This window comes from Siphateles boraxobius, unplaced genomic scaffold, assembly GCF_051911475.1.
Source record: "Siphateles boraxobius isolate OS27281-9 unplaced genomic scaffold, OSU_SipBor_1 24, whole genome shotgun sequence".
In the NCBI taxonomy this organism is placed as follows: Eukaryota; Metazoa; Chordata; class Actinopteri; order Cypriniformes; family Leuciscidae; genus Siphateles; species Siphateles boraxobius.
The window spans coordinates 9,382,218-9,409,127 of NW_027508855.1; the positions used below are offsets into that span (position 1 = coordinate 9,382,218).

At 43.1% G+C, this 26,910-nt stretch overlaps 1 protein-coding gene across 5 annotated transcripts in view; it reads left to right on the forward strand.

Moving 5' to 3' along the window:
• The window catches only part of tenm1 (teneurin transmembrane protein 1), a 212,099-nt gene that overhangs the window by 25,086 nt on the left and 160,103 nt on the right, over positions 1-26,910 (forward strand). For 4 of the 5 annotated variants that reach the window (XM_077241256.1, XM_077241259.1, XM_077241258.1 and 1 more), the window contains exons 1-2: positions 14,251-14,403; positions 26,161-26,423. In XM_077241256.1, the coding sequence (XP_077097371.1) occupies positions 26,216-26,423 (208 nt within the window). In that variant the 5' untranslated portion in view covers positions 14,251-14,403; positions 26,161-26,215. Of the gene's footprint in view, positions 1-14,250; positions 14,404-26,160; positions 26,424-26,910 lie in introns of those variants that run through there. The other variant, XM_077241257.1, reaches the window with a different exon arrangement.

Here is a 26,910-nt window from a genome sequence, read left to right on the forward strand (position 1 = left end):
TGTAAGAGCATCAGTATGGATATATATTTTATTAATATCTTTGATTTAAACATCTCTTGTAAAAATGAAAGACAAATTTATTTATGTGAATCAGTGCTTTTGAGCTCTCTGTATGAATGAACCTGCGTCTGATGTCCGTGTGGCATTTTACACACTTAAAGGGATAGTTCACCCAAAAATGAAAATTTTGTTATCATTTACTCACCCTTGACTCTGACTTCCATAGTAGGAGAGAAAAATACTATGGAAGTCAATGGTGCCCCACATCTGTTTGCTTACAAACATTCTTCAAAATATCTTACATGTTGGAACAAACATGATGACAGAATTTAAATTTCTAGGTAAAATATACCTTTTAAAATGGTTTAGTAAAATAATTTTGTAATAATAATATAATAATAAACTTGTAATAATTTTTACTATATTTTAATTCTTGCATTAAAGCCTTTTATATTATCTACATATTTGGCTGAAATTATGGTGATTGAAATAACTATTATTGAAATTAACAATTAACTAAATGCATATATTATATAACTTACTTAAATTTTGTCAAAATGTTTTGCCCAGCTCTAAATATTAAGCATCCAACTTGGATTCACCATCTTCAGTTTTATTTTATCATTAATAACTTTAACTACTATAAATAGCCTACATTTGAATGCTTTTTAAATAACATAGTGCAGAAAAACACAGGATCAACTCCCAGTTTTATTTGTTATATAATGCTATCATGTGCTTTATAACTTTTCAAAGTTTAACCATGAATATATAGGCAAGTATGATGATGTATTACAATTATTTGTTAGACGACATTATGAGGCATTATGAACACCTTTATTCTTAGGCTTCTTGAGGAGTGTGTTATTTTTATTAAGTCGTGTATGATTCTAGTTAGTTTGTTTAATTGATTTTTGGGTCATTCTTCATTTGTGGTGGCAAGTGGTGTCCCTCTACTTTACAACAGTTGAAATGAACTTTAAATACCAATAAATTATAAAATGTTTTCATTTTTGTATTCTGTAGGATAAACACAATTTGTGCACTATTAATAAATAATTTTTAGTTTTAAAATACATATTTAATTGAGTTTGAGAGATTGCATTTATAACAAAATATGTATGTTCCCACCCTATCTCAGAGAGATATCATGGAATTTAATTACAACAATATAACATTTTTAACAAAAAATGGTTAATTATGGTAAATGGTTATATTATAAATATAGTTTTTATTTAACATGTACAATTTTATTAAATTGTTTTAAAAAATACATATTTTGCAATATTCACGAAAAAAGTAGTGTTCCCCAAATTCATGTCTGTGGTGTTACATCAATGGATGTCGCCCCTTTAAGAAAAGGGGGAAATCTGTTTGGACTACTTCCTGTGTGTAAAGGTCATTGCAGGTGCTGGTTGATCTGAGGGGTGCATGGTCAGTACATTCTTTCTTATTCATTTTCTTAAAGTTAGCTAAATTCCTGACAATTTCATGTGTCGCACTTTGTTAGTGTCTGTGGTGTTATGTTGATAACTTGCAGATTTTACATATTTTAATAAAAAATTTGATAAATGCATACTTATTAATATTTCTAGAATGTCCTCTGATCTTGAAATCATCATGATGGCAGCCTCCATTTTAGAAAAGTCTGGATTTAGGCTAATTTGTCTGTGGTGTTACTGTCTGTGGTGTTACTGTCTTTCCTGGTAACACCACAGACTCTATAGTAACTCCACAGACAATATACCAATAATGTTGTATTTTTAATACAACACACAGGACATCCGTAATCATATAATTACTTGTAATCCTACTCATGATTAATTTCATTATTTTGCTCAATAAACTTTTAATTGTTAAACCTTTTATGCAATATGTCTGTGGTGTTATATTACGTCTGTGGTGTTACTTCAAAACGTATCCGACATTTCTTTCCTTCAGAGCCATTTAATCTTATAATTTAATGTTTTTAGACTGTAAAATGGTTTTAATATTTTAGAAGAAAGACTATAAATGTAGCACAGACCATTTTTCCTGCCTTTTTTATGTATATACAATTTAAAAAAAAAAAAAAAAAACTTTTCTTTGGCAAAAATAGGGGAAGATGAACAATTAAACATTTATTTCAAAAAATTATATTTAAATTATCAATGAAACTGAGTCCTTAAAGTAATTTATTTATTTATTAATTATTACCTAAAGTTGCATATGCCTGTTTATTTAGAATTAATCAAAATGTTACTTAAAATATTGGTAACACCATAGACATAAGTGGTTGTTTCACTAGTGTTTGATTCAAATTATTTAAAAATCTAAATGTTATTAAGCTTCAATTTTAATTGATATAGAATATTAAACTAATTTTAAATGCATAGCAATACATTTTATTAAAAGAAAACAAACAAGCATTTTTACAATTTCTGCCTCTCATTTGCCACCCCAATTGAAGAATGACCCTTTTATTGTGTTTAGTATAGTATCATGTCATTTGTGGGATTTCTGTGTGACTGTTAATTTTTCTATCCAATCAGAGCGCAGCAGGCTCTGTTTCCTATCAGCCGTGTTGTTTAGTAAATCACTCTGTTGACATACACACCTGCTGGATGAGAGTGTAAAGATAGAGATCACACCCCAGCGACATCTAATAATAATGTGCAAAAGTCAGCCCCAGGGAGCAGTAGAGTTTCCTCCCAGCATTCTCTGACCGCAGGTGTGCGTCCCCACATGCCTTTTAAATATAAGGCCACTCCCATGCAAACATGGGTGGAATAAAGCATTGTCTGATTAGTCTGGAGTGCTCCAATAATTCTAGTTCTGGGTTGCGATAGCTATTTGTATACTGCATGGTATCAGATTTGCACTAGCAATGCTATTATTTCTCTGTTGGAAATGAGATTTGTATGTTTTGCACTTATTTACTCTCGAACATTATCAGCGGACCAATGAAGGAAATTGGCTTTTTATTATTGCAAAGGTTTACGTATTTATGTAATTAGTAGCGACACCTGCAAACTCTCTTAGTTCATTCCCACTGAGGAAGAGAAAGAAAAAACGAGATGGGGAAGAGAATGATTTTCTCCTCATGCTCCTTATCAGCAGTGAAGTGTTAAGTTCAGCCCACAGAGAGACAGACAGCAAGAATAGAGTCTAATTAAGTCTCTTAGTGATCAAAAAGTGTGTGACTGTCTCCAGTGTGAATGACTCACACACATCAACACACACTCTCTCTGTCACTTCATCTCTCTCCGTGGCTTTCTTTTGTTAGCCCTGACAAATTTGCATTCTTTAGATGTTGCCTTTATATTTATGCCTAAACCCAGCACTCTCTGTGTGTGTGTGTGTGTGTGTGTGTGTGTGTGTGTGTGTGTGTGTGTGTGTGTGTGTGTGTGTGTGTGTGTGTGTGTGTGTGTGTGTGTGTGTGTGTGTGTGTGTGAGTGTGTGTGTGAGAGTGTGAGCATAGACTCCAACATTTTTACCTTGTCAGCAATTTCACAATTGGAAGCAAAAAAACCTATTTGTCTTTTGCTCATCAGGGGACTCTATATGTGTGTTTGTGTGTGTGCATGACACACATTACATCCCTTTCATGTGTGAGTCGGCGTGACTGCCATCGAATGATCAGAGACCGACGTCCGGTGATTGAAGGGGAATGTGACACAAATGGAGCTGACCAGAAATGAAAGAGATTGCACAACATCATTGAAGGCTGCCCTCCAAACATACACGCATAAAAATTTACATACCTTTCAGACATATTTTTTCTCTTTCTGTGCTCTCCCCTGCTGCTAAAACAAGCGCGCACACACTCGCAGTATAAAATGTGTTCCCCCCTCATTATTTATTCAAATTCAAAAATAATGATGCCAGCATATAGTATAGGCTTCAAAGCACACACATATCATGTGTTGGCCTAGTTCTGATCATGGATATTTGGCTGGTGATGAATGCTGAATTCTTTGTTTACAGGATTAATCCTGTAGGGGGTGTATACATGAATGTGTCTCTGTGTGTGTGCATGAGTGCGAATGTGTGTTAGATAATTCGGGGATTTAACAGTAGCCAAATAGACAGATGTGCCAAATGTGTATGTTTATACACATATACATATACAAAGATGTTGGTCTTGGTCTATGTTGCTGGTGCACGGATCACTAAACTCACGGTTCGGATCAATAACATGGTTCGGATCATATTACAATTTTTGAGTCATGGATCGGATAATTTTTTGGATCAGCAAAAAAAAAGTGTGTGTGTGTTTGTAATGTAATTTTGCTTTTCATTCCTTAAAGCCCACTTTAAGTACTTCCATACCACAGAAAAAATCTAGCTTTTAATAATTAAACATTATTTACAAATGAACAGTCAGCAATAAAATAAGAACTAATACACAAATTCCAACCTTGTAAGTTACACAAATTAAAAAAAAAATATTTGTAAGATACAAATAAAGTGAGGTCTAGCAGTAGTATTCAGGTACAATGTAATAATTAAATGTAAAAACACTATTGTGTTATATTTATAGGTTGCTGTCACTTTAAGACCTCATGAATAGGGTTGGGTGACGTTTCAATTTTAGCGATTCCGGTTCCGATTCTCCTTATCGAATCCGGATCCTCTTCAGTCGGTCAGTTAATGCCACGTCGAGACAGACAAATAGAAATCTCACTAGAGTGGCCAATTTACTTTGAGTGAAACTAAACAAGCCAATGGACATTGGCATGCAGTCATTTGCTTCAGCTGCTCAGCCTTGCAGTGCGGATATATAATGAGCAGCAGGTGCGATTGCACTTCAGCTGTTTGCTCCGGAGCCAAGCACTTCGATGCTTCTACAGAGAGTGAATCAACTTTCTGGACCTCAACATCCTGGTGCTGGTGTTACAGCACAGCAACGCGAGCAGTCTTTCTCTCTCTCTTTTTGGTCTTTTATGTTTTCTTCTGGTTTTGAGCAAAACAAAAAAGCTGTTATAACAGCTTGTAAGGTGCGCGGTTCAGAGTGCTCAAAAGCTGTTTTTTACAGCTGGTAAGACCTGCCAGCGAGAGAGAGACAGTGTACAGACAGGTGCATATTCCTGTCTGTGTTTGCAGTGACAGTTCCCCTGTGTGCTTCAGCACCAGTGAGAGCAGTCCCTAAAATAGCTTACACAGATAGAACGCGTCTTTTTAAAGATTAATTTCTATCTCTGTGTTTCTGGATGTGGTCGTTACCTGGGGTCACGGGATGCTCACTATCCCTGCCTCGTGTGTCTGGGCCTCGAACACGTATGTACCCATTGTGGGAAGATTACCATCGCGGAGCTGTGGTCGAGAATCGTTCCTGCAAAGGGGCGGAGTCCCTGTGCCTCTGTCTCGATCCTACCCTCCCCAGAGGGTTGCTTCGAGCAGTGACGCGGGAGACCTGAGGATTACGGTAAGTGCGCTTTTTTCGGGGAACCAACCCCCCAGGAAACCTCATCCCTCTCACGCTCCGCAGCCAGTTGAGCCACCAACGGAACGTGCTGGACCATCCTCGAGGTGTGTACCAGTCGTTTCCTTTGGTGCTCCCCGTGACGATCAGATGTCGATCGCTACATCGGAGGGTGGGTCAGACCTTTCCTCGAGTCGGACCTGGAGATGATGGCCATGCTTTCCCGGGCCACCAACTTGATCAGGCTCGTGAGGAACCCTCCACTGTGTCCCAAGCCCTCGAGGCTGGATGATTTGTATCTCGGGGTGACGCGTGCTGGTTCTCAGCAACCCACCCCAGTGCTTTTCTTCCCGGAAGTGCACGAGGAGCTCACAGGGACGTAGACGGCACCTTTTACTACCAGAAACCGTCTCTGTGGCTCCTCCTCCCTCACCACCCTTGATTGTGGGGCAGCTAAGGGATACACGCGTATCCCACCAGTGGAGTGGGCCGTTGCTATGCAGCTGTGCCCTAACTCCACTTGGAGAACCGTGTCTTCTTTCCCTTCTTCCTGGTACTTTTCGGACCTATCCAGCAAGGCTTACAAGGCCTGTGGGGAAGATGCCTCTGCCATGCACGCCATGGCGTTGCTGCAGGTCCATTAGGCCAAGGCACTGAAGGACCTGCACGAGGGTGGTCATGATCCACAAGTTCTCCAAGAACTTCGTACCGCAATGGACCTCGTGCTTCGTGCGACGAAGGTCACCACGTGGTCAGTGGGTCGTGTGATGTCCACCTTGGTGGTCCAGGGATGCCATCTTCTGCCCAAGAAGGGCGGCAAAGCCATGGGTAAGCAGCCCTAGGACAGGCGACCCAGAGATGGATGGGACTGCTCTCCAGGAGACGGTGACCGCACTGCTCCCTCCCCCGGAAGAGGGCTGGGTGGAAAATCTTCTGTTTCCTTTTGTTTTTGTTCCGCCGCTGGCGGAAATAACAGTTTCTTTCATCTCTGGGTCCGAAGAGGGCCCGGAGAGCAGTGGGGGGAAAGAATCCTCACCACTCTCATCCGCCTCTTCTATCGCCAGCGGGCAGCAGCGTGCGGTTCGAGAACGCAACCAAGCCGCCTGCTGCACCTCCTGCCCCGTGGAACCAGGTAAGTGTTGCACAGCATACTCAGACCCGAATACGGGCCGCTTCCCAGAGAGAGACTCCCAAGCCACGTCCCTGTGTTCCACCTGCCCCACTCCGGGTACGCCTACGGTGTAGTGAATCGTCCAACTCCATATCCTCCATACCCTGTGTTCCACCTCGCTGCCCCACTCCGGGTACCTACGGTCCTTTTGGTCCCGCTTGTACGATCTCCCTCGAGCCTGGTTAGCGCTCCCCAGTCTGTCTCGCTGGCTCATTCGGACCATCAGGCTCGGTTATGCGATTCAGTTCACTCGGCATCCCCCCAAGTTTCGGGCCATCCACTCCACTATAGTGAGAGCAGCCGATGCCCGTCGAGGACGCGATAGAGCCGGTCCCTCCAGCCGATATGAAGTCATGGCACTACAGTCCCTACTTCATTGTACCCAAAAAGGCGGTGGGTTACGACCAATCTTGGACCTGCGAGTTTTGAACCTGAGTCTCCACAAACTACCGTTCAAAATGCTCACGCAGACACGCATTTTCGAATGCATCCGTCCCCGAGATTGGTTTGCAGCGATCGACCTGAGGGACGCATACTTTCAAGTCTAATTCTTCCTCCGACACAGGCCGTTTCTACCCTTTGCGTTCGAGGGTCGAGCATATCAGTACAAAGTCCTGCCCTTCAGGCTGTCCCTGTCCCCCCGTGTCTTTACGGAAGTCATGGAGGGGGCCCTTGTTCCCATGAGAGAACAGGGCGTTCACATCCTCAACTATCTCGATGACTGGCTCATACTAACACACTCTCGAGATCAGCTAAGCAAACACAGGGACCTCGTGCTCAGGCACCTCATCCAGTTGGGTCTTCAGGTCAACTGGGAAAAGATCAAACTCTCCCCCGTGCAGAGGATCTCTTTTCTCGGAATGGAGTTAGATTCGGTCACACAGACAGCGCGCCTCTCAGAGGAACGTGCTCAGTCGGTGCTGAACTACTTGAACACGCTCAAAGGCAGGATGACGGTCCCACTGAAATTCTTTCAGAGGCTTTCCTCTAAGGAAGGAACTTCTGACTCAGAGACGGGGCACCCTGTGGCACCCGCGTCCGGACCTCTGGAAACTCCATGTCTGGTCCCTGGACGGGACGTGGAGGTTCTAGGTGATTTACCGCCAGAGGAACCAAACCAAATTTTTGAATGCTTGCTGCAGTCAGTCATGGTGAATGTGACGTACAGCTCATGTGCGTTATGAAATCCTATCCCAATACAGCTGCATTCACCAGCACCACGCGAGAATGACTGAGAAAGTCAGGAATCGATAAGCGGAATCGAAATGCGTGCGAAATTTTGTGTATGTGTCTGTTCAAGCGCACGGAGACGCAAAAGAGGAATCAATTCTGTGTATCTGAAATGCGCCTCTGTGTGTGCGCGCTTCGGGTGTGTGCGGCTGTATCCTCAGATAACAGTGCACGATCAAGTTATCTTTCGCCTCTTCTTGCGCTGAAATGGTTTAAAATCACTTGAGTGTGTAAATTAAAATCATGTGCAAATGTTAAACTTTCACTCTATGAGGTCTGTACGGATAACGGATCAACTGCGATCCATTATACCCCTAGTCTATGTGTGTCCAATAGGCATACGGTGTAAGAACAAAATATTAGAGGGAACATTGTCTCAAGGACTGTGTGAAACTGAACTTTTGTAATTGAAATATCAAAACAATCTGTATTGTCTTCTTAGACTTATGTTTTAACTCTCCTTTTCCATCTCACATTATGTGGTGTCTATGTGTATGCTTTCACTTGATGCTTTTGTCAGGTTATGGGATTCATAATTCATAATATCAGTTAGGAGCATCACTCACTTGAAAAACCTGTCTTACTGCCTTCTGTCCCCCTCTCTCTCTGTCTCACACTCTCCTTCTCTCCCTATGTTAGTGATTAACCCTCATGCTCAGCAAACTCAAACACCTACACACTCCATATGGGTTCAGCTCACTCTCCACTAGATATCACTTTATTTTAGTTCAGGCTTTATTGAACATTGGCGTAATGTCATTTGAAAACTGGAGTAGTTTTTAGCCCAAATAACCATGTTGCAATAACAGTTTTTTGTGTATAAATAAGAATAGTGAAATCTGTTTTGATAAACTGCATGATAAACACACACACACACACACACACACACACACACACACACACACACACACACACACACACACACACACACACACACACACACAATAAAAAGAGAAACATTTGTTTTGAGCTTGAGCAGAGCTGACAGATTTTAAAGGACAAGCTTTTAGCTCTCATATCACTCACTCACACACGCACACATCAGCTAAATGGGGCTGTGAGCCACTGTAGTGTGTGTGTGTGTGTGTGTGTGTGTGTGTGTGTGTGTGTGTGTGTGTGTGTGTGTGTGTGTGTGTGTGTGTGTGTGTGTGTGTGTGTGTGTGTTCTGTGTGTTTTGTGTGAGATGGAGTGTTTTCACTTGAGTCGCAGGCCAGAATTAGAAACACTTCAGAAAAGCCCTCCAGAATGAGCACACCCAGATACTTTAGCCTAACAGGATCGAGAGATGGGTTGGTTAGGTGACAAAAAGCATTTAGATACAAAAGAGTATAGAATACCATTAGGGAGAGAGAGATAGAGAGAGAGACGGGTAAGTAATGAATGTAAACATATGAATACAGGGTGTCTTTATTGACATTAGAATCACGTCGGCCCTTCTTTCCTGGTATTCATGACAAAGCAGCACATTTTCATTTGCTGAAGAGTACAACATAAAACCATAAAACCATGAAACACAATACATACTCATTCAACCTCTCCTAATTCATACAGTTCAAAATATTTTTTAATGTTTTTGAAATAAGTCTTGTATGCTCACCAAAGCTGCATGTTTCTCTTTCCGGCGGCGGTGTGAATGCACAGTTATCAATTTCGAAAGCTGTTATGCTGCTTCATATATAGGTGAAAACAGAGATACATTGTTTTCAGGATTCTTTGATGTACAACTTCAAAATCACATCATCTACTTACTAAATAGAAATAATTTGTAATTTGTAAGTCTTGTATGCTCACCAAAGCTGCATGTTGCAAATATTATTAAAATGTAAAATACTTTTTCTATATTTTAATATGGAATTTATTCATGTGGGCGCAAAGCTGAATTTGTCACATGATCCTTCAGAAATCATTCTAATAAGGTAATTTGGTGCTCAAACAATGCTACTACTGTGCATTCACAGCGCTGCCGAAATGCATCAAAGTGGCCGGAAGTCATTCGTTTTGATGGCGAGCTCCTGCGAGAAGTGGCTCGGCGTGTCTTGGGTGATGTGGGCGTCAAGGAGAGTTGAAGTCAGGTCAACCAGTGGCGGATCTAGAAAATTTTACATGGGGGGGCAAAGGGGTGGCAAGAGGTCTTGGCAGGGTGGCAGGGGCAGACGGTGGGAATCCCTATATGTGAATTGCTTTAACAAAACAAACACAAAAACAAAGTATTATTGTTTAATCATGCCCTTACACACTACAAAGGTGTTTAATTCACAACAGGAATAAGCCCAGTGCAGTGTTCAAACAAAACAAAACCGTGCATGGGATTTAAAAAGTAAAATTATAACAAGCAAAATGAAAATATAAAAAAAAAGTACAATAATTGTGTCCAAGGACTTTTAGCCTTAATGGTTAAGCTCCAGCTACTTTCTTCAACTACTCTTGCCTGCAAAAGTCAATATGTGAAAACCTCTGGTTATCCTTGTATTAGGGGTGGAACGGTACACAGAACTCACGATTCGGTTCATACCTCGGTTCAGACATCACGGTTCGGTACGATTTCGGTACAATGGAGTGAAAAGCAAAACAAAAATGCAGAAGGCATTTTTATAAATGTCTAAATTACACATTCTACATTGATTAAAAAAAGAAAATCAAATGTGTTTTTTAATGGTAGCCTAGTATTATTTTATACAGAAATCAATTATTTATAATTCAGATGAGAATTAAGTTAGGGTTAATTAAAATTAAGAAAAACAAATATATTGATCTGAAATATGGCAAATTAATTTTTAATTTATTCAAACATACCAAACATATCGCAAGGTCTTTGTCTTTTTATTAATTTAATTAATAAACTAATTAAATTATATAAAACTATTGTCAGTGCACTACAAATAAACTGGTTCAATGCCTTTATTAATGAAACTTATTTAACAAATACAAGGCTACCATTAAAAAACACATTTGATTTTCTTTTTTTAATCAATGTAGAATGTGTAATTTAAAAGTACAACTGTGTGTCATATCACAGCTCTCATATCACTCACTCACACACGCACACATCAGCTAAATGGGGCTGTGAGCCACTGTAGTGTGTGTGTGTGTGTGTGTGTGTGTGTGTGTGTGTGTGTGTGTGTGTGTGTGTGTGTGTGTGTGTGTGTGTGTGTGTGTGTGCGTGCGATTTTGGTTGGGTGACAGTTGTAGGTTACAGTTTGACAAGAGAGTGTGACAAAAGCAAAATGTTGTGTTTTATTGCGAGTGTACACAAATATATGTAAACACTTTGCAGTTTGAATTATATGTTTACGGAGTATGTTTTTGTTTCCACTGTTCGATCGCGCCCGCGCCTCTCTCTCTCTCTCTCTCTCTCTCTCTCTCTCTCTCTCTCTCTCTCTCTCTCTCTCTCTCTCTCTCTCACACACACACACACACAGTTCGATCGCGCCCGCACCCCTCTCTGTCTCTCTCTCTCTATCTCTCTCTCTCTCTCTCTCTCTCTCTCTCTCACGCACACAGTTCGATCGCGCCCGCGCTTCTCCCTCTCTCGCGCGTGTACACACACAGTTCAGCATTGCAATATTGACATCGCAGTCTGTTCAATATGCTGCGTTCATACCAAACGCGAATTGAGCGAATTTTATCGCTATTTAGAGTTTTATTAATTTTTATACCGTGTATTCTACGTGTAAATTCGTGCACCGAACCGTGACGCCCGTACCAATACGAATAGGCTACATGTACTGTTCCACCCCTACCTTGTATTACATTACACTGTAGGTCCATGTAGCTAATAATAGCCTATATAACAAATATAAAATCAGAAAGATTTATCACATGCACACACACCAGTTAGGTTTAGACTACTTAATATAATAATACTAATTGTATTTGTTATTTACCCAGTTGTAACCTGGTTTCATTGCTGTGATATCTGAGAGGAATTGGATTAGCTAATCAAATGATCGATCTCCTAACTGGCACTGCATTGTGTGTTGTAACGTAACGGCGACCATCAGTAAACGTTATTGATACAAACAATTTATATTTTTTATTAAGCTGTATGTCTTTACAAAAATCAAAAATAGGCTAATCAAAGGGAAGAGTGCTCTTACAAATCACGAGGGAGCGATTTGACCGCTGATTTTGGCTAACGTAATAGACTCGCTGTTTTTTTCTGATGCTGGATCGTCTTTAGCATACACTGCATTCATTAAAAATGCAACCAAGTGTGTTTAACTACACCTGGGGAAACTCACTTCACCTTCAGAGGCTCTGGGGCAGCTCAGTCTCTCCAGTCAGCTCAGTCTCTCCAGTCGGGTTGCAGGGCCACCGCACCGCAGCAGACTCGCTGTGTGTGTGTGTGTGTGAGAGAGCCAGACTGAGCGAACGCCGCTCTGCACGTTTGAATCAGGCACGTACTAAGTATTTGAGGGGCAGGGGGGAGGGGCTTTAATAAAAATTAAATTGTTCAATTTTGGTAAATGTATCGTTTAGTTCACTGTTTTGAGAAAGCTTGCGAGTTGTTTTTTAAAGTACAGTTTTCGGATCATCAAAGTTAGGGGGGCAGCTGGGGGGGCAAGGCTCTAGAGTGGGGGGGCACCTGCCCCCCCTTGCCCCCCTGTAGATCCGCCCCTGAGGTCAACTTTATGGTAATGAACTATGACGCGGTTCGTCTGCAACCAATCAGAATGTACAAGTCCTCCGCTTGAGAGGATTCCAGAGAACGCAGTCCTGTAAACTTTGGTTCCGACCACATTAGTTCCCAAGCAAAATGGAGAGGTTGATCATGTGAATTTGGCGGCACGCAACACTATTTATAGGCAACATTTTCACACTAGAAAGCTTGTTTTTCAGTGGGAATGCATTAATTTGCTCAAAACAACACTGATTTGACCAATTTCATTAAGGCCACACTTCAACCAGGACAGTTATTGTAATATAGGCTGCGCACAAATTAATGTTAATTAAAGACCAAGGCTAGTAAACGTCTCCTATAAACTGCTTGTTGAAATTAGACTAGAACTTAAACAAAGTGTTGCTAAAACTTTTTAAATTGAAAAATTTTTAAATCCCTCTATATTTGTGACAATATCTTGCAATAGACCATGCTTAAATCACACAGAAACTTCAACATTCAGCATGCAAAACACAACAATGGTAACAATTACATTTTATTTAAAGAAATTATCAAGTACTCTCAGTTCTTTTTTAGTTGCTAGAACTCTTGTGTAAGTCACTGATTTCCATTACACGAGAGTAGGTGTTAAACTTCATGCTGATTTGTACTCGGCTTTCGCCAAGATAATCACCAACTAAGACGTAGCTTTACAGTAACCTATGCTTCTCCATCCATTGACGCTTCTTTCCATCTGGTGACGTGAATCTCCTTCTGTCTGGTGTTAATAGCTGCAGTGTATTGCGCGTCAGTACACCCAACGGCTGCAACCACAGTGCGGTCCCCCAATAACAACCCTCTGGATTGAGCGGAGTAGGGAACATCTCTAGGGTCTTCAAGTGGGCACCTTCCGTCCTCAGTGTTTCGTCGACTAGCCCACGACACCTCAAGAGGACTCGACAGTGACTCTGGCATCCCAGAGTCACCCCCCTCCGTCCCCCACTCAACTCAGCCCAGCTTACTGACCTCTACTTCCCTCTTGCTGCTGAGACCTAACCACAATCTCACAATCTCTCCGCAACCCAACCATACGCGCCAACCCGTTTGACTAAGGCTGTCGAGCCCCACTGGTGCGTTAATATGCAGTTTCAGTGGCAACGGTTCCGTATGGCATACCACCTACTACAAAACACAATATCTGCCCAACCACCCGTCATTCACGCAATATACACAGGAACGTAATACACTTATATAAGTGTATCTACTAACTAAACATTTGTCAGTACAACATACTATTCTTATTTCACTTTACTTATTTTTTTAGGCAGTCGGTTTGCATGATTTTTTTAAAGTAAGTCTAACTAATTAGATTTTACAGTGAATGTGCATCAGATGGTCAGTGTAAGGTCTGTGGGTAGGCCATCTGAGAGTAGCCCCACCCCACTTTCTTCTGTGTTGTTCGGAATCGGTATACATCACCAGGTCATGTGAGTAGATTAAGCTCATCTTTTGACAGCAGACAACAAAAGGCTTCTGAGTCTGACAGCATATTAATTATTTTAGGCAAGCCTAAATTAAAGGTCCCATATTGTACACCTTTCTGGAGTTTTATTTTAGATTTTGATGTCCTTAAGAATATATATTTAAAAGTACCCAAAAACCATCTCAATATATTTTTACAGCTCCTTTCTCAGGAGCTCTGCTAAGAACAGGTCGATTTCGGCCTGTCTAATTAATATTCATGAGCCTATTTTCTGATTGGCCTGTTGTTTTCTGAGTGACGCACGGCCAGGCCAACCACAGGTATCTAGGGTCATATATGCTGTACCCTGCTGTGGCTTAGTGATGCTCACAAGTAAGGTAAATAAAACACCTGTAAAGATGGACATTGCTGAGGGAAATGTTATCTGGCCTTATATGTTCAGACTCCGAATCGGCGATGACAGGAAACAACCAACCACCTCCTCAAACACGTTTACAAAAGGATGTTTAAGAATGGTAATTAATGTTCTTTTTTTTGTTGTTTTTTTACTTTCGGTGTTATTTTAAGAGTATTATAATTACCATTACATCAATGCTGCTCGCATATTTAACGTTAACGCTAATTTAAACTGTCTGTAAACAAACTCAGACTTTTGAAATAATGTTAACGTTACCCATGCAAGTACACTAAACGTTAGTTTTTGTTAGCAAAACGTCTGGTTACGTATGTAACCCTCGTTCCCTGAGTAGGGAACGGAGACGCTACGTCGGATGACAAGGAATGGGGTTTCGCTTAGAAAGCCTATCAACTTTGAGTATTACAAAACGTGCCAATGGCAAAGAAATGCCATGGGTCTGCGGAATTTGCATAGCGTATCTCCGCCCTACCTCGTGGGTATAAAAGGAGGACGCCGGCAACATGCAGATATGTTTCTTCGCTGAGGAGCCAAGACTGAGCTCAGGCGATCCCCGCGGTACAGCGGAAAGTGGCAGGCAGACGTAACGTCTCCGTTCCCTACTCAGGGAACGAGGGTTACATACGTAGCCATAGACGTTCCCTTTCGTTGTCACTCCGAGTTACATCGGATGACGACGAATGGGGTTACTAGTCTAATCACGCCACCTTCTCAGCTGTCTTCCAGTGCCCTGCGTAAATCGAGATCCCTGTCAAGACTGGACGAAGGACTCCATTTATCACAGGAATATCAAGGTACACTGGGAATCATATCCCAAGCTTATGGGAAGTATGCAATTAATGCCAACCCGGAGGGGGGGGGGGGGGGGGGTGGGGGTGGTAGTGGGGGGGGACTTAGAGAATACACATATGACCCGAAGGAAACATATGGAAACACTGGGGTGTCCAGCCGCAGGTGGAATATTTCAACCCCAGGGGTGGCAAGGTGGCTTTCCAAGGGAAAGACACATGCTCAGAGAGGCTCACAGTGGAAATACACATGTGGGGGTCGCTCAGAGGAGGGACCATGCACACGGGAGGCACCTAGCCGGCGTGCAGGCAATAGACACTGGCGCCGACGTCAGAAGTGCTGGAGGAGCTCAGGGCTGTCGAGGAAGCTCACCTGAGGAGAATATCGCACGTATCCAGTCCGTGGAGTGGAATGGCAGGCAAGCGAAGACACCTGAGCGGGTCCGGTACTAGCTGGTTGAAGCGAGTACATGAGAGGACACAGGCTCTACTGGGAGATTATAGAATCTGGCGAATGTGTAGGTGTCGCCCAGCCTGCAGCTCTGCAGATGTCTGTTAGCGAGGCGCCATGCGCTAGAGCCCAAGAGGAGGCCACACTCCGGGTGGAGCGGGCAGTCACACCAAGGGGGCACGGTCGACCTTGCTGCTGGTATGCCAAGCAATGGCGTCCACTATCCAGTGAGACCACCTTTGCTTGGAGAGAGCCTTTCCCTTCAGCTTCCCACCATAACAGACAAGAGCTGGTCTGAGGTCCTGAAACACTGCGTTCTGTCTACATAGGCGCGGAGAGCGCGTACTGGACAGAGCAGTGCAAAGGCTGGGTCTGCCTCCTCCAAGGGCAGCGTTTGCAGGTTCACCATCTGGTCCCGGAAGGGAGTGGTAGGAACCTTGGGCACGTATCCAGGCCGGGGTCTCAGGATCACGTGAGGGTAAGCCGGCCCGAATTCCAGGCACGCTTCGTCAACGGAGAATGCGTGCAGGTCCCCTACCCTCTTGATGGAGGCCAGTGCAACCAGGAGCGCTGTCTTCATAGACAGGAATTTAAGCTCGACTGATTGCAGGGGCTCAAATGGCACACTCTTCAGGGCAGCTAGACCACTGAGAGGTCCCAAGAGGGAACGAGAGGAGGGCGAGGCAGATTTCTCCTCGCTCCTCTGAGGAACCTGATGACCAGGTCGTGCTTCCCCACCGACTTATCTTCGATGAGGTCATTGTGTGCAGCAATGGCGGCAACATAGACCTTCAGGGTGGAGGGAGACAGCCTTCGCTCCAACCCCTGTTGAAGGAAGGAAAGCACAATGCTGATCGAGCATCTCCGGGGGTCTTCTCTGTGAGAAGAGCACCAGCTGACGAAGAGGTTCCACTTCAACGCATAGACGTGTCTCGTGGACGACGCCCTAGCGGAAGTGATGGTATCCACCACCGCTGGTGGTAGGGTACTCAAACCTGCCTCGTCCCATCCAGGAGCCACATGTGGAGGTTCCAGAGATCGGGACGAGGGTGCCATAGGGTGCCCCGTCCCTGAGAAAGAAAGTTCTTCCTCAGAGCGATCGGCCAGGGAGGTGCTGTCGCGAGGAGTACTAGTTCGGGGAACCAGGTCCGGTTGGGCCAGTAATGGGCAACCAGAATGACCTGCTCCTTGTCCTCCCTGACCTTGCGCAAGGTCTGCGCAAGAAGGCTCACTGGGGGAAACGCATACTTGCGGCCCTGCGGCCAGCTGTGTGCCAGAGCATCCGTGCCGAGCGTGCCCTCGGTCAGGGAATAAAACTGGGCGCAATGGGTCAAGTCGTGAGAGGCAACAGATCTATCTGTGCGTCCCCGAACTGGTCCCAAATCAGCTGAACCGACTGGGGATGGAGTCGCCATTCTCCAGGGAGTGGCTGAAGCCGTGAAAGCTCGTCGGCTGCACAGTTCAGCGCTCCGGGAATGAAAATGGCTCGAAGCGACCTTAGATGCTAGTTGGCGAGCGAGTTGTGACATACGGCGGGAGCGTAGACCACCTTGAAGGTTGATGTACGCTACAGTGGCAGTATTGTCTGAACGGACCACGGGGTGAAGAACTGACGGCAGGTCGGAGTAACTGGTACTCCGAGCGTGCTTTGTTGCCATGCCCACCTCGGGACTCGGTCGTGAAGCCAAAGCTGAAGCGGTCTCATATGAAGCAATCCGAGCGGCGTGACCGCGGCTGCAGATGCCATATGCCCCAGGAGCCTCTGAAAAAGTTTCAGTGGAACCGCACTCTTGCCCTCGAATTGTCTCAGGCAAGTCAGCAGTGACTGCGCGCGCTCCCTCGTAAGCTGCGCGGACATGGCGACCGAGTCGATGTCCATACCAAGTAAAGAGATCCTCTGCATGGGGCAAAGTTTGCTCTTCTCCCAGTTGACCCAAAGGTCCAGACGAGCTAGGTGCCGGAGCACTAGGTCCCTGTGTTCGCAAACCCGATCTCGAGAGTGAGCTAGAATCAGCCAGTCATCGATATAACTCAGGATGCGAACCCCGTGTTCCCGAAGGGGAACAAGGGCAGCCTCGACGACCTTCGTGAAGATGCGAGGAGACAGGGCTAGCCCGAAAGGGAGAACCGCGTACTGGTATGCCTGCCCCTCGAAAGCAAACCGTAGGAACGGTCTGTGTCGAGCAAAAATGGAGACATGAAAGTAGGCGCCCTTCAGGTCGATCGCTGCTAGCCAATCCTGGGGCCATACGCATTCGAAAATGCGTTTGGCAGTGAGCATCAGTGAGCACGTGCAAGTCCAGGATAGGCCGTAACCCACCGGTTTTCTTGGGGACAATGAAGTAGGGGCTGTAGAAGCCGGACCTCATCTCGGCTGGAGGGACAGTCTCGATTGCACCCTTCGCCAGAAGGGTGGCAATCTCTGCTCTCATGATGGGGGCATAGCCACCGACCAAAGTGGAGCGGACTCTCCAAGCGGGGAGGAGACCGTGCGACCTGAATCGCATAGCCGAGCCTGATGGTCCGCGCGACCCAGCGGGACAGACGGGGAAGCTCTAACCAGGCTCCCAGGAACTGAACCAGCGGGATCATGTGGGAACCACAGGCGTCCCCCCGGAGGGGCAGCGAAGCGGAGTAACTGGCCCAGACGTGGACGCATAGCGGCCCGATGTGAGGGCACAGTTAGCAACCGCGCCCTAGCAGAGGGAGCCAGGGGAGGACCAGGGGTCTGGCGACAGAGGGGGACAGGGGCGAAGTGGTCCGTGGACGGCACGCCGTGTCATCCACCTCTGGGACAGAAGGGGACGAGGAGAGCACGGCTTGTGGGTGGCGCTCTGTGTCGTCTGAGAACTCTGTATGCTCAGAGACGGGAGAGTCAGTTCTTTGGAGAATAAGGATTCTTCCCCGGCCCTCCACCGGGGAAAGGAGTGGTCCTGCTACCAACTCCTGGAAAGAACTGAGTCCCATCTCTGAGGAGCCCATCACAGGAGAGCGCTCAGCCGGGGGAACCCCAGTGTACCCATGGGCAGCGGCCCCATCGAGGGGAGGAAAGCCGGATGAGATCAGCGAGCGGTTCCAAGAAGACAAGGGGGTCTTCTAGGACTTCGAGATCTCATCATGCACGTCCGGGAAGAAAGGTATTGGGGTTTGCCGTGGACGAGGGTCGGCGGCCATACCCAAAAACCAATCGTCCCGGGAAAGCATGGCCGTCATCTCCGGATCAGACTCAGGCACAGCCGTATGCACCAGAAGGTGGCAGCTGTGACGAGTCGTCACTTCCAGGAAAATCAAACCCGCCTTGTGAAGCTGCTACAAACATAGTATCATCCTCTGTAGCTTCAAATGAAACACACGGGCCACCAGAGGGTAGACACGTGGGAATCACCTGTTCACTACCGGGCACCGTCATTGAAGAGGGGGGCTGGCCACCAGCCGAAGATCGGGGTGTGGATGAGGGGACTCTCACTCATGTGAGTTCACCGAGTCTCGACCTTAATGACGCGATGGTCATGTTCCCACGGAGAAAACATGAGTCATCCACGAGCGCTGCTCTAGCATGATCAACCCCAAACATACTAGACAACGCTCGTGCCCATCAGAGTCAGATACCATGCTGCCGCACCATTCTTTTTTTTTTTTTTTTAAATGCAAAGGGCAAGCCATCTTTAAAAAGACGTGCCGCGTGCGAGCTCTTTTTGTGAGTGAAAACTCAAGTGTTGAAGCACACGGGGAGACACGCACTGTCTGACAAACCACTGCAGAGATAAGCAGGAAGCAAGCGCTGACCGGAGATTGCCGTCACACCAACACTCGAGGTACTTGTTTGTAAAGCTGACAATTCAGAGATGGCTTGTGGAGAGAAGAATAAACTTGGCTTTGAAGCGAAAACATATCTGCATGTTGCCGGCGTCCTCCTTTTATACCCATGAGGTAGGGCGAGATACGCTATGCAAATTCCGCAGACCCATGGCATGTCTTTGCCATTGGCTCGTTTTGTAATACTCGAAGTTGATAGGCTTTCTAAGCGAAACCCCATTCATCGTCATCCGACGTAACTCGGAGTGACAACGAAAGGGAACAAAAGACACAGAGACACAGAGTGTAATAATGTAACTAACTTTCACTGAAGCCAAAATCGCAATCACTAACGGACACTTTCTCAGTACCAAATATGGCATGTTATTTATATAAAATAATATTTATTGAAACATAATATTTAAATAAACAATATTAGCCATTATAAACGTATAAGAAGTTTGTACAATAGAAAAGAAACAAGTAAACAGTTAATTCAGAAGTACAAGTAATAGATTAATAAGACCAAAGATTGCTTTATGCCGTTTGATATAGCCTTTGATATACTTTTGTAAGTAGACGGTATCTCTATCCACTTCCTTAACCCCTCCTTCAGCCTCGGTCTCCATGACGATGATCTTTGTCAGATATGACCCCCAAAGATGTCTAAATAGCCTCAGGTTTATGTAGAAAGTGTGTGTTTGTGTATGTGTTTACCTTTTTTGGAGCGCAGAGAAATGCCACCAGCAAGAAATATTCTTAGCTGACCTGCGTTTGACTTTCATGTTTACGGACTGTGTGTGTGTGTGTGTGTGTGTGTGTGATGTCAGCTTTTATTTTAGGCAGTATCAGGAGTTTGACACGTTTGTGCAGTTGCTCAGGGCAAGAGATTTCTCTTGCTGCAGATCTGATTCTCCTCAGAAGAATTTGCGTGTGTTTGTGTGTGTGGGAGAGAATCGTTCAGTGCAGGAAGTGACTCTGGCAATAGAGAGAGATTGATGAGGGAACGTCAACTCTTGCTGTGTGTGTGTGTATGTGACTATTTTAGAGAGAATCAGCGCAGGAAGTCTGCACTGATAATCTGAAGATGGATGAATGAATATTATCCACTGTGTGTAGATACTGTTTGTGTGTGTGTGAGAGAAAATATGATATGTCTCTACAGGCTGCCTGTAATATTGTACGGTTCCCAGCAGCCAAATCATGCTAATGTTATTGTTGACAATATTTAGAAGCAAATATTTTTTAAAACCATTCATATTAGCGTGTCTGTGTCATATGCACATGGCACTTGAATGGTGCTTAAACCTACATTATCACCTTTTATTCAGACTTTAGTTGTAAACCATATTTTGTGCAAATGATGCAATGCAAGGAGATTAATTTGTCGGTTGGCAAACATGAAAGATTAAATGCATGGTTGGTGCATAATTAAACACAGGAAATTATGCAACTAATAGTGCAGTTAAAGAATATAGTTTAAAAAGTCAATGCACATAGATCAAAGAAAATATTACATTAAATTATAAATAAATAGCACAGCAATTAAACCATATGTAATAAATACATAAAATAAAGTTTACAAATAAATAAATCTGCCATATGAATAAGGAAAAGTGATCAAATGTGCTAAAAATGTTAATGCTTTGTTTAAACTCATCAAGAGTGCGATTTCTTTTAACAGGCATTGGAGAGCATTGAGTTTAACTACTGACTGCTGGGACGCCAGTGTTAGGAGACCAAAGAGACTCATTTGAAACGATCCTCACAAGCTTATTAGAAATGGATTTAGGTGCAAACCCATTAAGGGATCTGTACACCGGTAACAGAAATTTGAAATCAATCCTAAAATTTACGAGAGGCCAATGAAGGGACTTTAAGACATGCGTAATGTGTGCTTTCATTCTGCTCTCTGTCAGCGTTCGTGCTGCAGCATTAATTTGTAGTCTAGCCGGGCGTTCTCGGGAAGAGCAGACAGGAGAGCATTGCAGCAGTCCAGACATGCATCAATCTCTCAGCATCTGCTCGAGAGAGAAAAGCGTGGACTATGTTTCTTAGCTGATAAAAAGCAGTTTAAGTGGCCTGCCTGATGTGGACCTTAAAATTCAAATTTGTGCACAACGATACATAGAGGATTTTAACGTGAGACTTAGTATTCAAGAGACGATTTTCGCATTGTAGACAGTTTCACTCACCGCCCTTTATTCCTGACTAAGAGCCCTTCGATTTTCTCTTTGTTTAGCTTGGGAAAGTTCAGTGACACCGAGTGTTAATACTGTCCATACATTGATCCATCTCTACATTGAGCTGTTGAAACATTAACACATAAACTGATCTTGACTATATGGCTAAAATGACTGGGTGATACAGAGATGCGCAGTTGTGTATCAACAGTCAGCAGGAGTATGAAAATCAATCCAGACTGAGTTAGTTTGTCTTTAGTGTCACATGATCATTAAGAGATAATTCTAATATTCTGATTCAGTGCTTGCAAAACATGTCTTATTATTATTGATGTTAAAAATAGTTGTGCTGTTAATATTTATATAAACCATAAAATAATTTATTTTTGAAATCTGCTATAGAAAAAAATAATATTCTTTGAATTAGACAAAAAGTCCTCTTGGATGCTGGTTAGATGGTACCTAAAAAAAAGAGATTATTTATCAGATTATTTTAGTAAACAGTGTTGACCAATTCCTGACATAAAACTCAGATATGCTTCTGGTATATCTCTAGCGAATATATCTTCAAAGACTTGGGGAGGGCTTTTTTCCCCTCTGTTAATGGAAGATACATAGAACTGATACACTGATCTGAAGCACCTATAATGTAACATCAATGTTTTATATAATAATAGCCAACTCAAGAACTCTTTACAGCACAATATGGTTCTTTATACGAAGGAGGGTTTTATTACTGTTAGCTTTTATTTTCACCTGTTGCTCAGTGATAAAGGAAGAGCATCCCTAAACATAAATTGTGTAGACTTGAGCACAAACCCAATTAGGAACACAATTGTGTGTACATGCCTGGGTTCATGCCCATGCTTGTGTCCCCTCTCTGCAGTTTGTTCTCCTACACTGTAATCATCATAATCATCTGATTACAAAGACTTATTCAGCACTCCCATAAGAACCCTCCCCATCTGTCTGCTTCAAGTGTGCGTGTGTGTCTACTTCTCTTATTCACGGCACGCATTTTTTTAGTGGCCTTTAACCCACTTTACGTGTTACAGTGAGTTCCGTTTTGATCAAAAATGGTAGTAATAGTGTTCGATCAGCTTCCTCTGTTATTTGGCTTGGCTACGGTCTCATGAGAGCAGAGCGAGAGAGACAGATAAAGGGAGCTTTCACCACAGCCACTATTAACTAACAGACTATTAATTGTGTTTGCGTGCAAAGATGCTGCCTCCAGTCTGCAAAGTCACCGCCGCCTTCAATTGGCACTTGCTCTGGCACGACATCCAATCAGCAGGCAGCCTGCCAGAGACTGACAGGGATTTAACTCGCATACCCCTCCCACATCACTTAGTCATGCCGCGCATTTCCGCATCAGCCAATTAGTAACCCATTACAAAAGCAATACAGAGTATACACACTAACGAGCATTTGATGGTAATATTTAACTTCTATTTCATCAATGTCAGGATGAGAGTGACTTTCTTTCTCTGTCTGTCTCCCTCTTGTATGCTTCCCAGAAAGTCTTTAACCTGTCTGGTCATTTTGCAAGCTCCTTCTATCCTTCTTCATTTCTTCATCTGTCCATTCTCATCCTTCCCGCTTTCATTTTTCAGCCATGCTTCTGTTCCTATCCTGTCCCCGTCTTCATCTTCGTTTGACTCCTCTTCTACCCCATATGGTCTATCAGTTCTCTTTCATCCAGTGTTCATCCGTTCCACCTCTCCTTTTCATCTGTCTCCTTTCAGCTGTGCCTCTCCTTTCTCTTTCTCCCTGTCTAACTGCACCTTGTTTTTCAGTGGCCCTCCCCTACCTGTGCTACCCTCTGTTGAACGCTGAATGTTCTTTTCAGGCTCAAAGGTCATGGAAAGGTCATGGTCAGCGTTTAAATTCTGGGAAGTAAAAGCTGAAAGGGATCCACACTCTCTGGAGAGTGAGAGAGAAAGAGAGAGTTTGTGTCAATGCTAGAGCACTGAATAAGATGTATGCAGGGCAATTCAAGCACGATCTCTGTCTGACTCCAATATTAGTTTCCCACTAATCCCTTCTCATGAAGATCTACGGATGCAGTTGGTGTTTGATGCAGTCAGAAAGATGTGTGTTTAAAATGAACATGTTAACTTCAACATGTTTAATATCCTATGCAATTAACTAGGGGTGGCACGATCCGCCTTTTTTGCCTCCGATACCTGGGACTCAGTATTGTCCGATACCGAGTACCGATCCGATCCAATACTAAAATAATAATTTAAAAACAGTACCGAATTACCTAATAAACTGTATCTGTATGCCTAACTGTGGGGAAGAGACTGTGATTATTCTTTTGTTAAAGGCATCAAGCTAGACTTAAACATTATTTTCCTTACTTTGTAAGACAATATACAGACAGAATATATACTATATAATTAAAAGACATTTCTTTTAAGATTTTAAGTGGAACTTTTAATGAAGCAGCAACATATGATAGATTGGACAGAACAACGAAGGCTATCAATAAACTGTCATTGCGCAAAAGTATTTTAATATGAAAGGCTCCAATTCAGAGCGGCACGAAACACTTATGTGCATCCCGTGCGCAGAATTATGTGTTTGAAGCAACATGGAGTCACAGCGCGCAGCACTTTGCATTGAAAAGTTCAAAGCACAAAAGTAAGATATACATATATTTATTTATTTATGCATTAGTTTGAGCCTTTTAACAGTTTAAAAAATTCTGTAAATGTGCGCGTGAAGAACAATTATATCGCTCTCTACTCCAGTGTTGTGATCTAACAGACACCCGGTAGAAAGTAACATGTGAAACTCCAGCAAGTTAAAGTCCTTTTATGTAAACCATAGACCTTTATCTACAGATCTATAGTAAAATAGGAACATTGAATCATCTTGGAGAGAGTTACATGGTGTTGACTGTCGTAAACAAGCGCAACGCGCTGTTTGAATGCTGAATGAAGATGACTGACAGCCGCCACGGAGGGAAGCACTTAAGTGAACTTGAGTTTAACGACTTAAATCTGTATCTCACATTAAACTATATGTAATGGCTTCAGAAAACTTGGAATATAGTACACAAAAACATTATGGTGTTTTATAATGTTTTTGTACCTTTTGTGTTGTATAACAATAACATACGCACAATATCGGATTTGTTTGGTCTCCTCTGGTTGATACCCGATCCGGCAAATATTGGTAGTATCGGATCAATACCGATACTGAGTATCGGATCGGCGCACCCCTACAATTTACACCTTTTTTAAAAATTTTGTTGTCAGTGTTCTTGGGTCAGGGTCAAGGAGGTCTATAACATACTGTTTGTCCACAGTTGAAAAGTACTGCATGTTTCAGAGTGAAATGTGGCAAGGTGTTCTTTTAAATGCGAGCAGCTGATGCTCCAGTGATTTCAATGTTGTGGAGCAGCGTTTACTGTGAACAGAGCTGCTCCAAAACATTGAAATCACTGGATCATCAGCTGCTAGCATTTAAAAGAACACCTTGCCACATTTCACTCTGAAACATGCAGCGCTTTTCGACATTGAGGAAACAAACTCCATCTCTGAATCTGCTCTGAGTTTGTATCGTTTATGATGGGCATTTAAAAACGAAACATGCGCCAACCATATCAACTTATTAATATTTTGTATTATAATCACAACATTTTTGTCCAAATTGTGGAGCCCTACGAGCAAGCACCACAAACCTAGAGTTTTTTTAATCGTAATTGCAGTTATATATTATTTCCCCAGAATCATGCAGCTATATTTTCCTATAACTTGTAATATTAGAATCCCATTACAGTTACTGTTCTCATAAAAACATATAATTAATTACCAGTGTTACATGTACAATTGCAGTTAAATAGTGTCAGTTTAAATAGTGTCAGTTATTTTCATTCTTTATTATCAATTATTATTATTAATGACATTATTATTATTATTTTCAATATCCGTAGTTTGTTACAGCTCTACAATATTGGATTATCTCTAATGACAAGAGCTCCAGATGACTGCATCAATAAAGCATATTTGTTAGATATCATTTTGTTTTCTTGTACTACACTGTCAAAGGAATCAATATAGATTTACTTGGAGCTAATTCAGAATGTAAGATTGATTTGGTTAACTACAACACAAAAGAAATTTATCCTAATGAATTATTTTAAAGTATTGACTGGTGTACTGTATAGTGAGGTACGTTAATTCCATGATTTAATTGCCTTCATTACCAAGCAGTTGTATAACTCTCTCATGTTTTAAGTTTGTTTCTTCCCCCCTAGTCTTTCCCCCTTTTTATCTCCTCTCTTTTCCTCTATCTAAGCATCTCTTTATCTCTTCATCTCACCCTCCATCTATCTTTCCCTCTTCTCTTTCATTTGTCCTCTGAGACCATCTCTCTTTTCTTGGTGGTCGATGAATGTTTGGCTGAAACATGGGGGTGGTTTTGGATAGTGTTTGTTTTGTTTTGTCCTTCATGCCTCTTTAAATATATTTCTACAGAGCAGCCGTTTGTTGTCAAGCTGTTTCATGTATCGCTTTACAAAAAATTGCATCAGTGAAATGAAAGTTTAGTGTACATTTGAACTGCTGTTGTTTGTTTTCTGTTTCATCGACTCTGTTCTCTTCTTTTGTTTTTTTTCTTTGTGTGTGTAGTGTGCTTTGAGTGAGTTTTTGAGATTTCTGAGTGTGTGATATTGTGAGAGCAGAGATGGACGAGAAGCTGTACCAATCTCTGGCCCGGCCCCATCCCGGCCTGGAGCTCAGTTACTCCAGCTCATCTGATGAAGAGGATGGTACCAACCTTCATCACAAACACTACAGAGAGGCGCACACCCGCCCTGATTACGAGCCTGACCGCAGATTCACCTACAACAGCCACAAAGTCCGCAGGAAACCCTTGGAGCATCCCCAGAATGGTAAGGCCTTCTGTGTGTGTGTGTGTGTGTGTCTGTATGTGTGTGTGTGTGTGTGTGTGTGTGTGTGTGTGTGTGTGTGTGTGTGTGTGTGTGTGTAGCAGGGTTGTGTGCCTTTCAGAATAGAATACTGTAACAAAGTTCAAGGTTCAATATATTGAGGATGGAAGAATACAAGGGTCGGTGTGACTGGGTCTCGTACACTTTATTCAGGTTTGGAACAGAAAATAAAAGATGCGCAGGAGCACCTTCACCAAAGATAAACTATAGCACATTTAACAAAGAAAACAGTTCTCAGTGTCCAACTCAGTCCATGTGTGCACAAGATCCCAGTCCCTCTCTCTCTCTCGATCTCTCGCACCAGCCGGCTTTTATCCAGTCTCCCCATGCCAATCACTGCAATCAGAAAGAGGTGTTCGTCATTTTGCACTTGACCTACCTAAACTCTTTTACAATGAGTGTAAAGTAGAATGAAAATAATTTGAAATTC